A 16,822-nucleotide genomic window follows, 5' to 3' on the forward strand; every position below is an offset into this window, starting at 1 on the left:
TGCTTTTGAACACCTAGAGTGTATGCCAGCCTCAGCTTCCCATTTCTTCCTAAAGCCTGATATCCTTTAGTTCTCATTAGTTCTTTAAGCAGTGAGGATATATTAGGTTACATTTTTACATTCATATCAACTCAGACATATCTCTTGCACAGCTCTGGGGGAGCTCCCTTCACTCCACTGGTATACAGAAACTTGTCTCCAGAGCCTGTCTTCCAGAAAAACTAAGATGCCAAGAATTAGGTGGATTAATCTGTTACCTGATTGTTTAAAGAATTTAGGTTCTGAGAGAATGTAGGATTTGGAGAAGACAAGCTCTTGCACCAATATGTCTTCCTCTCTGTGAAGTCCTGTTGCTAATAGAGTTTAAGGTACTAGATTTGATAATGTTGGATTCTGCAGCTATTTTAAGTGATCTGTCCCTGATTTAGTAGTATCAGAGCTGCGGGTAGCCAATTTAGTTGGGGTTATAAACCAAGATAAGTGGTACAGTTTGGATAGGTATTTCAAAAGGATATACTGGAAGAGATTATGCTTTTTCAGAGATTGTACAAATCCTTATTGTTTTACTTGGATTTTTTTTTAGGGTGTTACACACATTGGGTACACCGATCTGCCTAGCAGAATGGCTACTCAGGCCAGTACCCTGTATTCTAATAATATTATCAAACTTCTAAAAGCTATTAGTCCCGACAAAGAAAACTTCTACTTTGATCCAAAAGATGACTTTGACTATGGGACTCTGGATCATGTTGTTAGAGGAACTGTAGTAATGAAGGTAAGCCAGTAAATACTCTATTCTTAATTTGTGAGTACAGACTTAACATTTATCATTTCTGTTTCTTCAAAATGTGTTCAGAGATAGTGCATGTCAACAGACTTCAGAGGTAGCTTTGTGGAACGTGTGGGTAATTGTGTGTTTATTCAGCTGAAAATTATACTGTTTCTTTTTAGTCTTGTCTTCTTGTCAAGGTTAAACCTAATGTATTTACTAATGAAAAAATAGGAAAAAGATAACATACGTAGCTACTTAAAACATATTTGAGGCTTTACCAGACCAAAACATTCTTCCAGAAAAACATTTTTCCTTTTTTAAGAGGAAAAAAAAACACCTGTTCCTTTCATAGTAAGATAAAAAAAATGGTGAAACTAGAATATGCAAAATGCTTGAAGCTTTATCAGAAAATAATAAAATAAAAACTCAGGGCATAGACTTCAGCTCTCCCAGACCATTGAAGTGGTGTGTACAGCTCTGTGCTGATAGCTTTACAAAGGCCTGAAGATTAAGAAGAAATGTGGGATATCATCCTTTGTTCCTATCTGAGGTCTGGAAAGTCTGTGATTATAGTTCACATCTGTAGCAGATTTTGTTATTTCCAAGACTTAATTTTATTTTGCATACATGTTTTCCACTTAAGGAACTTTATCTCTTTGCTTTTCTCTTGTTTCTGCTCTGGAGCCTTGTGGTGTCTCTTTACCAGGTACTCCTGGACACTAATATCAAATCTTGTCTGAGGAATGTGTAAACCAGTATGATTAATTTGGTCATGCCTTTCAAACTTCTGCTGATGCAGAAAAAAAGCCAGTTCCTGGGCATGGCTGTAGGATATTAGCACTTGCCTGAATTGCCTGATTAAGAAGAAAAGGCTTCTCTAAGTATTAAGCATCTGTCATGTTAGGCATAACTGTAAATATCTCTTGTCAGGATGGCAAAGTGATTTTCCCAGCACCTCCACCAAATAACATTCCTCAGGGAGCGCCAGTGAAGCAGAAGACTGTAGCAGAGCTGGAAGCAGAAAAAGCAGCTACTATTACACCTTTTAGAAAAACCATGACTACTGCATCTATATACACAGCAGGTATATATTCTCCATAGCTGGAGAATCAGTGTAGAGTACTTCTCACACTAATACTAAGCACTAATACTTTTGAATGACCCATCATCTAACTCATTCAATTGAATAGCTCTTTGGGAGTGCAGTTGATTGGCTGGTGTATCCTGGTACAAAACCAGCATAGTATAAGAATTGCTTGAGAGGGAAAATAAAACTTCTGAAATTTTACCAAAAGTATTTGACGTTTCAACAAGTGCTGTTTCTCTCCATATATATGGGTTTAACTCTACTTAAATATTAGTAAAATGCTTTAAATTCTGAAGGACTCCTACCAGGGACTGTGCCCATACTTTGCGGCAAAATCAGTTCAATGTTGTTGCTTTCTTCAGATTTTACTGTATTGTGTGAGACTTAAGTTGCCACAGTCTACTGAAGTATTGGAAATAGGACTTTGCTTTGACAAATATGTATTGGCTCTTAGTTTCATTTGTTACTCTCAGTAACAAATTCTCAGTGCATCAGAATTTTTGCATGAAGTAATTAATGAATTCAGTAGTCTTAATTTTAATTCCTGTTCTTCAAACATATGCCCTGATACACCCAAGCAATATTTCAACATAATTGTGACTTCTACGTTTTTTCTATGGAGCAGAAGAGTGGCAGGATTCAGTGTTGGTGTAGAAACCTGTCTTTGCTGCATTGTGTCCATGCATAACAAATATGTGTGGATTATATTTATGGCTTTATTTTCTGTTACAAAGGAAAGATTAGCACTGAAAGAACTTAATGTATTTGAAAAAAATTATCTCCCTGATTTTGAAACTAGTCCACGCAGACAATTCCATTTTGCTTTTGTATCTTCTAGGCTCCTGTTTATACAGTTTAAATCTAAGAAGTCATTGGAAAGTTAGAGTTTTCCTGTGCTTTCCTTCTAGGTTTAGCTGGTATGTTGGGGCTGGGCATTGTAGCACCTAATGCTGCTTTCACACAAATGGTGACGACATTTGGCCTCTCTGGAATAGTGGGGTACCACACAGTGTGGGGTGTGACTCCTGCTCTGCACTCCCCACTCATGTCTGTGACTAATGCTGTCTCAGGTAAGTAGCTGTCACACAGCTGCTTGTCTTCTACTTGAAGAAGGCACAACTTCTTTTACCTGAATTAGTACTAAATGTGCATGTTTGAGTTTATTTTCATAAATAGCAAGGATGCCTGAAACAGTGTATTTCTGAGAGTATGATTTTTCAAAAGAAAGGTCAAAGTCATGCTGTATCCTTTTAATTTTCATAAGTAATTTTTACACTTGACCTATTTGCTTAAAAGTTTGTTTTACTTAGAGTGATGCAGTCTCTTTTTGTAGACCACATCTTTCCTCCCACCTCTTCAAAAGATTGCCCTGAAAACAACTTATCTTTCCTGTTTTTTACATTCTTCTATTCATCTCCTCAAACTATGTGTTTTGAGAGAGGGGGAAAAAGAAAATAAATCCTAAAATACCCATAAAATTCATAATTCTTATAAGTAAGATTTTATGTATCTGTGTTTGGCTGTATGTGACAGGTCACAAGTGATCTACTTTGGTTATTATAAAAAAATGTTTCTTTTATTGAACATATACATGGCTAACTCTGTGCTTGAAGCACTGTTCTCACTGTTCTTCAAAACTACATTCATATACTCGTTTTTGTTTTTTTTTTTTGGAACAATTGTAGTCCTGAAAAAGACCATGGTTATCTTCTTTTAAGCATTAATGTGTGAAGTGGAGGTCAAAATTTGAATTGACTGGTCCAGCTGTGGAAAGGAAACTTCCTATAGGTATAGAGCCTTTTAAGGTTACACAGTAACCTTTTCCAGTAACACTTTTTTCTCTTTTAAATAGGTCTGACTGCAGTTGGTGGGCTGATACTGATGGGAGGTCACTATCTCCCCCAAAACATTTCCCAAAGCCTAGCAATGCTTTCAGCCTTTATATCTTCAGTCAATATTGCAGGTATGAAAGTCAGCTTTTCTCCCAATGATAACTTCAAGTACTAGTGTAATTTTAAAATTTCTTCTATTTATTTAATTGTATAATTCCAGAAATACTAGTCTGAGAATAGAATTTGAGAGCATTTATCAATAAAAACGCATTAGCTCTCCTATTTTCACAGTAGTTATTATAGGTATTTTGCATACCCTGTGGAGTAACCTCTTTTAGGAATTATTTAAATGTGCATTTTCCTTTCATAAATTTGGGTGGTAATTATATACAATATATTTTCCTGTATAACCCAAAAGGGTAGTTGTAGAGGATTTGTACTTCTATTAATTTTCCTACTTGAAATACATACTAGTGGCATAGAACAAAATTTTGTTTCCTTGAGCTTCAGAAGTCCCAACTTCAATAATAAAAAGACAATGAAGTGAGGATTATGTGACTTAGAAATACTGCTTTTGCTAGAGCAGGTGTATGAAAGAACGCAGTCATAAACTAAGCCGTATACTACAGTCAGTGTAAAGTATGGAGCCAGAGCAAGTCCTCCTTTTCTTCTGAATTTCTTCCATAGGCTAAAAGAGACAGCATGATCTAATCCTGATTATACTTTTGTTTCCTGGTAGTTTTCTAGGTTACTAGCTTTATTGGTTGCTAAATTGTGTGATGATATGGTATTACTAAATATTTCTTTTATCATTTGGAATGTGCTTGATTTCAGATTTTATTTTTTAAAGATTGCTCCTTTACTTTGTTCAGGTGGCTTTTTAGTTACACAGAGAATGCTGGATATGTTCAAACGTCCCACAGACCCTCCTGAGTACAACTACTTGTACCTGCTCCCTGGTGGTGTATTTGTAGGAGGCTATGCAGCTGCTCTCAGTGGTGGCTATAACATTGAACAAGTAAGAAGATAACTTCATGGCTCTTAGCCCAGTGCTGTGTTATGTTTCTTCGTGTCTGTTCTGTTAAGGAGTAAATAACAAATAATCCAAGGTCTTTCCATCAGCTGCATGTTCCCACAAGGCCAGTCTGAAGTTGATACCCTGAAAGCTTGCAGTTACATAGCTAACATACTTTAAAAGCTCTGTTGTTGGTTGGTTTTGTGTTAACATAGCAGGTGCTTTTATTTATTGGACTGTTTTCCTAAACTGCAGTCTAAATAATACAGTAACTACAGAAATCAGTCTTTCTTTTAAATGTTTCTGAAAGTTCAACTTGTCATGACAGTTATAAAGGGATGGGATCAGTTTTCAGCACAGACGGATATAGAGGGATTTTATCTGTAACACCTTTTATAGTAAACTTTTGTTTACATTTGTTTTAATAGTAAGAAAAATAAATCTATACTGCATTGTGCATTTGGAAAAAGTGAATCTAGACATACTGTTATGGCAGGGGCTTGTAATGTATTTGTGTTTTGTCAATTATCTGGACATATATAGCTCAGTTCATGTAAGTTTGTTTATACTTTTTGCAAACAACAATTATAGAGTGCCACAGAATCATTAATGTAGGAAAAGACCTTTAAGATCAAGTCCAACTGCCAGCCTTGCACCACCACCATGGTCACCACTAGACCATGTCCTCAAGGACCACATCCTGAAGTTTTTTTGAACACTTCCAGGGATGGTGACTCTACCACTTTCCTAGGCAGCCTGTTCCAAAGTTTGGCCATGCTTTCCATGAAAAAAAAGAGTCCTGATATCTAATATAACCTTCCCCATGAGCAGCTTGAGGCCATTTCCTCTTGTCCTTTCACTTGTTACCTGGGAGATGAGACCAATTCCCACCGGGCTACAATATCATTTTGAGGAGTTGTAGAGAGTAATAAAGTCTCCACTGATCTTCCTTTTCTCCAGACTGAACAGCTCCAACTCCTTCCTCATCAGACTTATGTTCCAGATGCTTGACAGCTCTGTTGCCCTTCTCTGGACTTACTTCAGTGTCTCTGTTGGAGTGGGGTGTCCAAAACTAGACAGAGGATCCAACATGTGGCCTTTCCAGTGCTGACTATAGGGAATGGTCACAGTTTTACTCCTTCTGACCACACTCTTGCTGGTGGTTTAGAACTATCTGAACTATTTCTTAGTTGAAATTTGCCATAAACAAATTCTGAAACTATCCCTAGAATGAACAGGACCATATAGCTTTGGGTTTGTGCTAAAGGAAAGATTGCTTCTGAACTGATGTGGAAAATTGGTTTGGCTCTAGTTAGTATTCTTCCTGCAGATAGAAAAGGATCATCTTTTTTTTTAAAGGAAAAACTTTATAGATATCACATTTTAATTGGCCAAAAACTCATCCTGTATGACAGTTCCTCAACTTCAATTAAGAATTGTGACTTAAAGCACATTCTGGAGAAATCAGTTATTTTGTGTAATTATCAGAGATGTTTTTATAGCAGTGCAATTTGTCACTGCTTCATACTGATGGTTTTTCTTATTTTAAAGGTGATGTATCTAGGCTCAGGACTGTGCTGTGTTGGTGCCCTGGCTGGTTTGTCTACCCAAGGAACTGCTCGTCTTGGAAATGCTTTGGGTATGATTGGTGTTGCAGGAGGTTTGGCCGCAACTCTTGGAAGCCTTAATCCCTCACCTGAATTGTTGGCACAGATGTCAGGTGCAATGGCTCTTGGTGGGACCATAGGTATGTGTATGATGAACTAACAATCTGTGTTCCATGCATGCATATATGCAACCTGTATATACATAAAATACTTTATAGCTCACAGGTAAATTGACTAACTGACATTTGTGACTTGTGCAAAATTATTTGTCAAATGTGTGAACAAAATATCGTAACTTTCAGGGCTTTTATTAATGCTTCACAGTGTGGTAAGGAATGGGCTGACTGAAAAGCGGGACCACATCATCTCTGATAGGGAAACTTGTGTCCAGAGGTAAATGGTCTTGCCCACCTCATACTTCTGTTCAGTTCCTGACTGAATACTGCTAAATTCTCTCTTTCACACTGTGCCTTTATCACAGACAAAAACGAATTTCTCAATATTTAGTGAAGCTTCTTAGCACATGATATGCTTTAATCTTTCTATTTTTCATGATGCATAAAATGCATGCGTGTAACCTTCGGTTCAATGCCATAGCAATTTCTAGTTGGAAGTGACTTGTGTATATATAATCATTGCACACTGAACCATCCTGTATTAATTTGTATGTGAAAGGTGGGCTGTCTTTTCTAAGACTTCTCTTCTGTCTTCAACTCTCAATAGGTCTGACAATTGCTAAACGCATCCAGATTACAGATCTGCCTCAGCTAGTGGCTGCTTTCCACAGTTTGGTCGGTTTGGCTGCTGTGCTCACCTGTGTAGCAGAGTACATGATTGAATATCCTCACTTTGCCACTGATCCTGCTGCAGACCTCACCAAGATTGTGGCATATCTTGGCACATATATTGGTGGAGTGACATTCAGTGGTTCTCTTGTTGCATATGGAAAACTGCAAGGTGAGACCTTCTATTCAGAATTAAATATTTGTTAAAGGGTTTTTCTTCTCCTGGGACTTAGCTCTACTTTTAGACTGCTATGTGATTGGAAAGAAACATTGCATTTTGGACCAGGTAAAAGTTTATATGTTTCATTTTTGTGAGTATACTTTTTTTGTTTCTAATTCTGTTTAATTTGTGTACAGCTTTAGTTATGAAAGATTGTCTTCAGTGGTTTAACATATTATTACTATTCATCTTGTCTCGAAATAAGTGTTGCTTTGGTGTTAAGACACTACGTGATGCTTTTTCTTGAATTCATTTTATTGAACTTATATGAACACAACTTTGTATTTCTGAGCAGACATTTTGATCGAAACTCTGAGCATACGGCACATGTTGCTGGATTCAGTGAGCATTAGTAACACTTTTAGGATTTTTTGCTTTACACTGCAATCTTCATTAAGGTAGGCAGCCTGCAGTATTGAGGCTGCCTCACTTTAAACCATTCAGTTCACTATCTCTTTTACCTACTGTGCAGACTCCATGCTCCATGCCGCTTGGTGTTTTAGCAAATACGCTTTCTAAATTAAATGCTCACTAATTCTTGATTCTTATGCATGTGAAAATTTCTTTATTGCATTTATTTTTGGTTTTGTAAGAACAGAGCTTTTGAGGAACTGAGGTAATAATTGTACTAAGAATTTCAGGCTAAGAGCTTCCTATTACTAATCCTGTTGTTAACTTTGCAATAGTTCCTTTGGGAAACATCTGTTTGCTTTCTTCAGTGTTTGTGAGAACAGCCATTGAAGGAGGAAATATGACAAGAATGGAAAGCTGTCTTCTCTAATAATCTTTTGAAGGATTTGTCAGTAGTATGTATTTCTGATGTGTCTCTGCTAAGTAGCTATTAATTTATTTCTTCTCAGTTATTGTTTTTCTCACCATTTTACCACCTCAGTGATTTGTGCACATGTCCCTGATGAACTTTACTGCCTGTTTGAGCTTGCTTTCCTATTTCTGTTTACTTTTTTTCTCCCTTGCATTTTCATATTGTCATGGTATGAAATACAAAGCTTGTCTATACTAGTGAACTAGTGATCCTATGATATGGAAAAGGGTAGTAAGTCACACACTTTGACTCCCTTGACAGACACCATCAGTTTGTTTTTTCCCTTGAATTCAACTTTTCTCAATTTTTTATGAGAAAATTAAAATGAATGAAAGGAAATAGCATTAAAATGAATTTTAAAAGAAATTTTTTTCCTCAAATTTAAATGAACACTGTTATTTCTGATATAACTAATTACTGGGAAACTTGCATTGTTTCAACTCTTTGTCATGTGGTTTGAAAAAAAAAACAAACTAGTATGAAATAAGTGTGTAATAAATGTGACTGTCTTTTTGAGCTGCATCACACAAATACTGAACTGCCTTTTCTCCTGAAGTTTCTGCAGATGTGAGAAGCTGTGGGAGTTCTGTGTGACTGAGGGTAGTTGTGAGATTAATGTTTTTGAAAGCAGGAGTGTTTTGTACTTGGTGTTAGCTGTGTAGTCATATTTTTTTAAGCACACTGTTTTTGAGAGACTGAGATAATCCTAGTTCCAGCTAAAAGCTTCTTTCTACTGCGTGTCATATTCCACATACAAAGACATGGAGACAATGGGGAAGGTCTTACTTGAAGGAAAAATAAAAAGACTTTTCAAAAGGAAAAAAATAGTTTCTAACTATTCTGGAGGACTTTACTGAAATTAGGAGGTAGATAGAGTTTAAAGAAGACTATTTGAGAATCTAGAGGAAATTTGAATATGTTGCAATTCTGAGTCAGCAGATCTCAGCTTAACTAACTTGTTTTATCTTCTACCCCTCCCTTTTTTTTTTCTTTTTAATTTTTATTTTGCTGAGTTACTCAGTCTTCTCTGAAGGCAAGCAACAGGCTTCATTGAATGTTCACGTGCATGTCTGAAAATGTTTGATTGCAGGTATCCTGAATTCTGCCCCTCTGCTCTTGCCTGGTCGACATGCATTGAATGCAGGATTGCTGGTTGCCAGCATTGGTGGGATGGTTCCCTACATGATTGATCCTTCTTACACCACGGGAATTACTTGCCTGGGTTCTGTGTCAGCACTCTCAGCCATAATGGTAAGCTGAGGAATTGTAGAAAGTGAAACAAGTTACACAGGGAGTTTTTTCTCCAGTTTGCAAGTTTCCTCTTTACGCATTATAGTTTACCATCCTGAGTCACACTGGGCATGGTGCCTGCCTGTGTTGTAACTTGCAGTAACAAGTAGCAATTGACTTTTTTAGATCTAGCTGTAGACCAGAACTGTTCCAGAGAATTGGAATGCATTTTTATACTTCTGCAGCTATTGATTAATGAAGTTTCTTATATGACAGAGTGATATTTACGAAAACTTTTTAGAAAGTTAATCCCTAAAATACCTAAAAGAGCTCTGGATTTACAGATTATTGTGATTTAAGATGACTTCCATGTGTAACTTCTGCCATTAATTTACACCAGTGTATGCCAGTGTTGCAAAATTTACCTTGAATATTGCCATTCTGTAAACTGAGTCTTGCAAAGACCATTCAATATGAATGCCTTAATGGTATGAACAGTTTTGCAAGTAAAAAAATGTAACTAAGCAGGGCATGAGTATAGTGGGGTACCTTTTGTCCTCTCTGGAAAGGCAGATTTGGTAAGTGCAGTCCTCAGCCTGAATACCTACACTGACAATACTTGAATAGGCTCTAAGTAACTTGATAGTTGCTTAGAAAGGTTGTGGATGCCCCATTCCTGGAAGTGTCCAAGACCAGGTTGGATGGGACCGTGAACAAAATGATTTAGTGGGTAATATCCCTGCTCAAGGCAGGGCATTTGGAACTGGCTGGTCTGTAAGGTCCCTTCCAACACCATTCTATGATTCTATATTTATTTTCAGTGCTGCAGGCTGAGTGTCTTTTCAGGGTGTTCTCCTTAGTCGTTGCTGATGTGAAGTATTTTCTTTCCTTCTCCAGGGTGTCACTTTAACAGCAGCTATTGGAGGTGCTGACATGCCTGTAGTTATTACTGTCCTGAACAGTTACTCTGGATGGGCTTTGTGTGCTGAGGGCTTTCTCCTGAACAACAACTTGCTAACCATTGTTGGTGCACTCATTGGCTCCTCTGGGGCCATCCTCTCTTACATCATGTGTGTGGTAAGAAGTCAACAGAAACTCCGCTTGTTTGTTGAGTAATGAAAAAACTTTTTAAACCATGCTTTGTAGGAAGAAAAGCCATTGGATCTCAAACTGTTAAATGTTTATATGTGGGAATCCAGGGCTTCCCTCTGTTTGCCCTGGAGGGCCTGGGACCCTGGCAGGGGTCAGGAACCCCCCTGTACAGAGCCCCGAGAGACACTGTCTGTGATCTCTGTCCATGGAGAAGAGTTTTCAATTTTACAGGATGAATTACAAGCTCTGAGTGTTTGATATGAGTAATAATTAAGTGTGGCACGGGTGCAAAAGTAAAATTTTAGGTTTCTAGATTAGGGGTTCAAAGGGGACAAGATGGAGGAATTGGGAGTGTCTTGTCCTTTTTCTCCTTCTTCATGCCCTCCATGTTTCACTGTGGTGTTGGCATTTTTCTATTGGTTTAGGCTGGGGACACACTGTTCAGCGTAGATGATAGATATTGGCACATTATTGTAAATATAGCACAGGTAGTTTCTGGTATATAATGTTTGTAACATCCCACTGGGGGCAGAGCCCCACACGCTGCCCTGCAGGACAGACCTGCGGCAGGGCAGCAGAACATGTTAGAGATAAGCAAGAATAAACAACCTTGAAACCAGCACAGACGAATTATGGCTTCTTCTTTGGCAACGGGGCAGAAAGACAGAGACTTTTTACAATCTTGGAATCATCAATACCCACAGATTCCGACATTTATAGAGTAGAAAAAAGTGCTGAGAAAAGCACTTGCATTGACTTAAGCATTAAGGATTTGAATCCGGGCTCAAAAGAAGTATGATTACTTGTAGTAAGCTATTTATTTTTCAGTCATACAGCTTCTGAAATGTGGTTAAATTTAAGCTAGATTAATACGTAGCAGGAGATACTTTAAGAAATGTGTTGGTTGATTAGCCAGTGATTTACAGTTTGGTTTGGAGTGCGTTAAGGTGTGCCCTTTTCTTCAGAGCAGCTACGTCGGAGTACCACGGGGTGGCAGCAGTCCTGCACGAGTTCAGTGCTGTATGTCATCGAGCTTGAGCTTCATCTCGGTGTGAGAGTGTTATTAGTAGTGACCTCCTTTTCTCTGGAACATTTGTATAGAAGTCTTGTATTCAAAGATGGAGAGGAAATTGTTTAAAGAAAACTGTTTGCAGTGCAACAGCTGCCAGCTTTCTCATTCTCTGTTGTGTAATCCTGCTTAATTTCTGCCTTTGTGCTCTTGTGTGATTGGTGCCACTGTTCTCTGATGTTGTCCTCTGGTCAGCTCTGGCAATCATCTTTTACTTCATATCCACTGATAAATAGTATTGTTACCATGTTAGGAATGTTGACTATCATTCTTTTTCATCATTCCATCATTCTTGAGGAAGAATTTCAGAAAAGCTTAAAAAGGTATTCTTGTGCAGCTACATGAAAATGAGTTCAAATGAACAATTCTGGGAATTAATTGAAAGGAATCTGATTCTTTCTTGAACATTTTCTGTCTCCTTATCAAAAAGAAATCAAATTATGTAGCTCATACATTTAGTTGTGTACAGTCAGGAATTTAGTCCATATCAGTGGAAAATAGTGCTTATGGATAACACAGGTATGAAAACTCTGGTCTTTAAGGATCGAATTTTTGTAAACCTTAGGAAAAATGTGAACTGTTTGGTATGTATTTACCAGTATTCTATCTATACCTTCATTTTTCTTTTACTGTGTCCTTCCTTTCTTAATATTGCTCATCTCTCAGCACTCATAAGAGAGTTTTGAAATACAAAGTTGGTTGGAGGAACCTAGGTAAATAGGAAGCCTGGGAGAGTAGTTAGCAAAATATTTCAGCAGTGACAGAGTGGCTTTCCTCAATGTTTCTCAGATTACAGGAAGTTTAGTTTTTGAGGTAGTGTCTAGAAAATACTGTGCTGCTTTATATAAGTTTAGACAACTGAAGTTTATCAACCAGTAAAATGAAAATTATTTTGTATGATTTCTGCGCAATAAGCAGGATAACATGCTCTTAGCCAGAATTTTTCTTTTCTGCTTTACTTTCTTTAAAGGAAATCATTACTTTTAAAAGCATAGTTGTAATCAGGGGATTCAGTATCATTGTCTTGAAGCTGCATTTCAGGAGAAGGAAATGCTCAAGAATTTCAATAAATTCTGCTCTTGGTGTTTCGACTTGTGCTAATGAAGCAAAAGTATTCCCTTCCCTTTTTAGGACTTTTTTTTTTTTTTGTTGTTGTTTTTGTTTACAGTTTGTTTCTGTTTGTTTTTGTTGAGGGTTTTTATTTTGTTTTGGTTTTTCCCCCCTACTTTTTAGTATGATTTCTGTCAAAACTAGGGTATTTATTGATACTTACCTAGCACAGGTAAAAAGATATTTGTGGTCAAATCTTAATAGTTGAAACCTTTTTTTTGCAACATTTTTCAAATAATTTATGTGATAAAACTGTAGCTTAATTATCCAAAGGCAGTCCAGCTAATCTCTTAAAACTTCAGTTGATAAGTGAGTTAAGGACAGAGAATTTAACTTCAAAAAGCAAAGGCCTGACTGTTTGCTTATCCTGTGAATTGTGACTCTTTTAAGACACCAACACAATACATATTCTTCAGATATGTTAGTCTTACAAATTGTATGCTGGGCATTCCTGTGAGATTTCTGTGGGCAGAGTAGAAGCACTTGCAGTTTTCAGGATTCAGGTATTTGATTTTCCCTGGACTTTAAGCTCATGACCATTGTTGTTACTTGTTTACGCACAGTACAGAGGGCTTTTTGCCACTTGTTGGATTATCAATGCATGATGAAGCCTGCACTTTATACCTCTATATTTGTGGTCTGTGGTAGTAAAAAAGGTGTAAGAGGCTACAGAAGAGTTGTCACACTGTTCTAGCTATGTTGGTTAATGATTGCTTGATAAGGTTATGGCTCTTCTGTGCCTTCCACATTTTCTCTTGGACGTTCTTTGCGCTTTTCAGCAGAGCTGGGCAAGGGTGCTTCAATCTCATGCTTTCTTTAGCTGATTCTTAGATTTATAATAATATTTTAACTTTTAAATTTTCTTTCCATTTGACTTGGTCTAACTGTTGTCTTTTGGTTTAGATATGCTTTGCTTCCTGTAAGCTTGGCATGTGCAACATCTGCAGAGGGTGTTTTTCTGTCTAGGCTGTCTTACCTGACACAAGTGTTGTAACATTGAGATACATACTAAAGGCAGTGTGTTCTTAGGGCATGTGATCTACTGTGTGCTGCAGACAGTAGAAGATGTTGATTTCACTGTGGTTGTGTGCATCCCTTACAGTATCTGAAACAGTGATGATTTACCAGGAAAAACAGATGTTCTAACATCATTGTTCTGCTTAGTTGCTAGATAATAAATTTCAAAGAATGGCACATTTTCTGAGGCTATAGCAAAAAACCTGTGGAACTGCATAATTTCAAATGTCAGTGGAGAGTGGACATCTGGAAGCACAATTTTGTGCTTCCTTCTACTTATATTTTTGTCTCTCCAGATCCATTCCTAAATTTTGTCGTGTTTTCTCAGCTAATACAGAAGATGTATGACTCATGTGTAATTAAAGAAGCATTTTATCCTCTTCCTTTCCTGCTTCTAAAGTTTTTTCTCCCCCGCAGTTACAAGTTTTGCCTATTTCCAGTTATTGACAGATATTGCTTTGGAACCACAGTCACAAGTAGACATGCCAAAGAAAGCATTTAGCCAATGGCTTTTCCTGGCTATGTGTCTAATGGAGCCAGATTTTCAGGGTGTGTTCTCCTCTTAAACATTCTAGTTAAAATCTCTTGTTTTCCTTTGGTGGGCAGCCAGTAAGTCCATGGCCCCCTTCAGTTCTTTACAATGTGGCTGGTTTTGTGTGGCTGATTAGCTACTTTTGTGTTTTCCTTTCCAAACAAAATTGCTTATTGCTGTAGCAGTTTTGCTTCAGAACTACCTGTAATAGCTTTTGTGGATTCCATGCTGTCATGGAGCAGTGCTGTGCTTACATGTTGATTTGGTTAAAAACTATGGAAAGTATCTTGCACAAAAGTGTGTGGTATATACCAATGTAAAAAAAAATTTTAGAAACTCTGTCATCAAACATGCATTCTTTCATATTCTTCCCTTTTAAGAACAAAAAGAGACAAATATTTGCTATTTGCATAGTTTAGTACTTTGTTTTGGAGAAATATTGGCGCTCTCCCACTGCATGTGTAATGTAATGAGTTCGAAGCTAAAGTTTGGTGATGGCTGTTTTAAAGAGCCTGTTTTAAGAGTCTTTGGATTATAAGAAGGCAAAACCAGCTTATAAATACTATTGTCAGGAATATATTTATTATTTATAAATGTTTAATATTTATATTTATAAATATTTAGTATTTTCAGAAATCTTTTTCTAAAGTTTTCTTTGTGCACTCTCACCTTTATTTTTGGATTTCATCTTTATATGATCAAAACCATCCTTTCTTTTAGGCTATGAACCGTTCCCTTGCAAATGTGATTCTTGGGGGCTATGGCACTGCATCAACAGCTGGTGGAAAACCCATGGAAATTACTGGAACTCACACAGAAATCAATGTGGACAATGCAGTTGAAATGATAAAAGAAGCCAATACTATTATTATTACTCCAGGTAAGACTCTTCTTGACTTACACAGCAAGATGTTCAGAGGATGTAATTTAAAAAAAAAATACCCCAACCAGACAAAACCACAAAACAAACCAAAAAATGGTAGCAGCAAAGAGGTTGCAGCATGGCAGCAGCATATCAAATGTTGAGTGGGTCCATGTGATTTGTTTTTGTTCCGTGGTCAGGTATCATTCCCCTGTGCAGCGATGCATGCCACTTCATTTTTCTTTGTGTATGTGTCCTCAAAGTTTGTCCTTTTTATTTGCATTGTAAATTCTTCAGAACAGAGACTATCTTTTGTAAGTTCAGCTTACACCACAACAAGCCATACACAAAATTAACTGATAGCACAGCTATAGTACCAGTGCTATCAATTGTACCAACAGGTCTGTTAAGTCCTGAAAGACAGGATTTTGTTTACATTTCTCATGTACTTGCTCAATTCTACACTGATTTATGAAAAAGAAAGGCGAAAAACCCCCATCCAAAATTTAGTTAATATAAATACTGTAATTAAAGTAAAAAAAAAACAACAAAAAAAAAAAAAAAAACCTGAAAACTAAAACCTGAATTGTCTGAAGTGATTATGTTGGCTGTTCATGTCATTTAGTAGTACATTCCCTGAAAGAAAAACTCAGGTAGGGTACAGTTCAAGACTTCTCCTTCAATTGAATGGCATGACTTATCAGGTTAAACTCATTTTAGCACTGGAATGTAAAGAATGCTAAAATACAAAGTTATCTTTCATTTTGCTTCAACTTTAAAGAGACCATCAGTGAGGTAGGGTTCTAATTTGGGAAGATACCTTTGTTTCTAAGGAAGCTTGCAGTCATCTTCAAGGAGTTTGGCTCTTGCTCCTGTGGTCAGACCTTGAGGTCATTAATAATATATGTTTTTTATTTTTCTCCTGGGTATAGTTTCTCTGATGAATTAGCTCAGAGAGACTGAAAAGATTATTTGCTGCTAAAGGCCCGATTGCAGCTACTAGATTTCCATTATACAGATTGAAATTCTCTTGAGGATAATGGTTGTGAAGTAACCTGACAGTTGCCCTTTTATCAATTTTTCAAAATACCTGCCTGAAAATCCTTTTCTGCTAGAGAAAGGAATATGTCTTTTTGTGAAGGTGAAGGAAGTGCTTTTGTAGTTTGACTGCAAATCACTGCAGTCAGTGGTCAGGAAATCAAAAAAGACATTAATTACAGTGGTCAAGCTGGCAATGTATGAGAATCTGATGTGTGTTTTTTTAATTTCTATCATTTATTTTTAAGTATGAGAGCATCTTTTTGTGTGGAAGGTACACTTATTGTCTGCAACTAGCCTTTGTGCACTAAAACAGGAAAATAAATTAAAATTTTGAAATTCTTTCAGGTTATGGGTTGTGTGCAGCAAAAGCTCAGTACCCAATAGCTGATCTGGTGAAGATGTTGAGAGAACAAGGGAAAAACGTCAGGTAAGTGCTTTCCTTGATGAAAAATATTACAGGTGATTTGGTTTTTTCATTCCATTAAAACCCCTAAAAAGTCTTAGTTTTGGTTTAATGTTTTTTTCCGCATTGACAGAGGCACAGAATAGCAAAGTTAAAGACGTCTCTGGAGATTGTGTAGTTCATCCAGCCCCCTTGCTCAGACCAGAATCAACTTTTGAAGCTGTCTAGAATCTTTTTCAATTGGATTTTGAATATCTTTTCTCCAGAGATGGAGACTGACAGCCTCTTTTGGGTAGTTTCTTATGATTTTAAGTCCTTATCCTTA

At 37.0% G+C, this 16,822-nt stretch overlaps 1 protein-coding gene across 7 annotated transcripts in view; it reads left to right on the forward strand.

Moving 5' to 3' along the window:
* The window catches only part of NNT (nicotinamide nucleotide transhydrogenase), a 43,033-nt gene that overhangs the window by 14,143 nt on the left and 12,068 nt on the right, over positions 1-16,822 (forward strand). For all 7 annotated transcript variants that reach the window (XM_072921831.1, XM_002196816.7, XM_072921833.1 and 4 more), the window contains 11 exons: positions 584-775; positions 1,703-1,856; positions 2,768-2,929; positions 3,712-3,822; positions 4,564-4,709; positions 6,258-6,453; positions 7,037-7,270; positions 9,232-9,392; positions 10,269-10,448; positions 14,912-15,071; positions 16,440-16,521. In XM_072921831.1, the coding sequence (XP_072777932.1) occupies positions 584-775; positions 1,703-1,856; positions 2,768-2,929; positions 3,712-3,822; positions 4,564-4,709; positions 6,258-6,453; positions 7,037-7,270; positions 9,232-9,392; positions 10,269-10,448; positions 14,912-15,071; positions 16,440-16,521 (1,778 nt within the window). The remainder of the gene's footprint in view (positions 1-583; positions 776-1,702; positions 1,857-2,767; positions 2,930-3,711; positions 3,823-4,563; positions 4,710-6,257; positions 6,454-7,036; positions 7,271-9,231; positions 9,393-10,268; positions 10,449-14,911; positions 15,072-16,439; positions 16,522-16,822) is intronic.

The sequence above is a fragment of the Taeniopygia guttata genome, chromosome Z (assembly GCF_048771995.1).
Source record: "Taeniopygia guttata chromosome Z, bTaeGut7.mat, whole genome shotgun sequence".
Taxonomy (NCBI): domain Eukaryota; kingdom Metazoa; phylum Chordata; class Aves; order Passeriformes; family Estrildidae; genus Taeniopygia; species Taeniopygia guttata.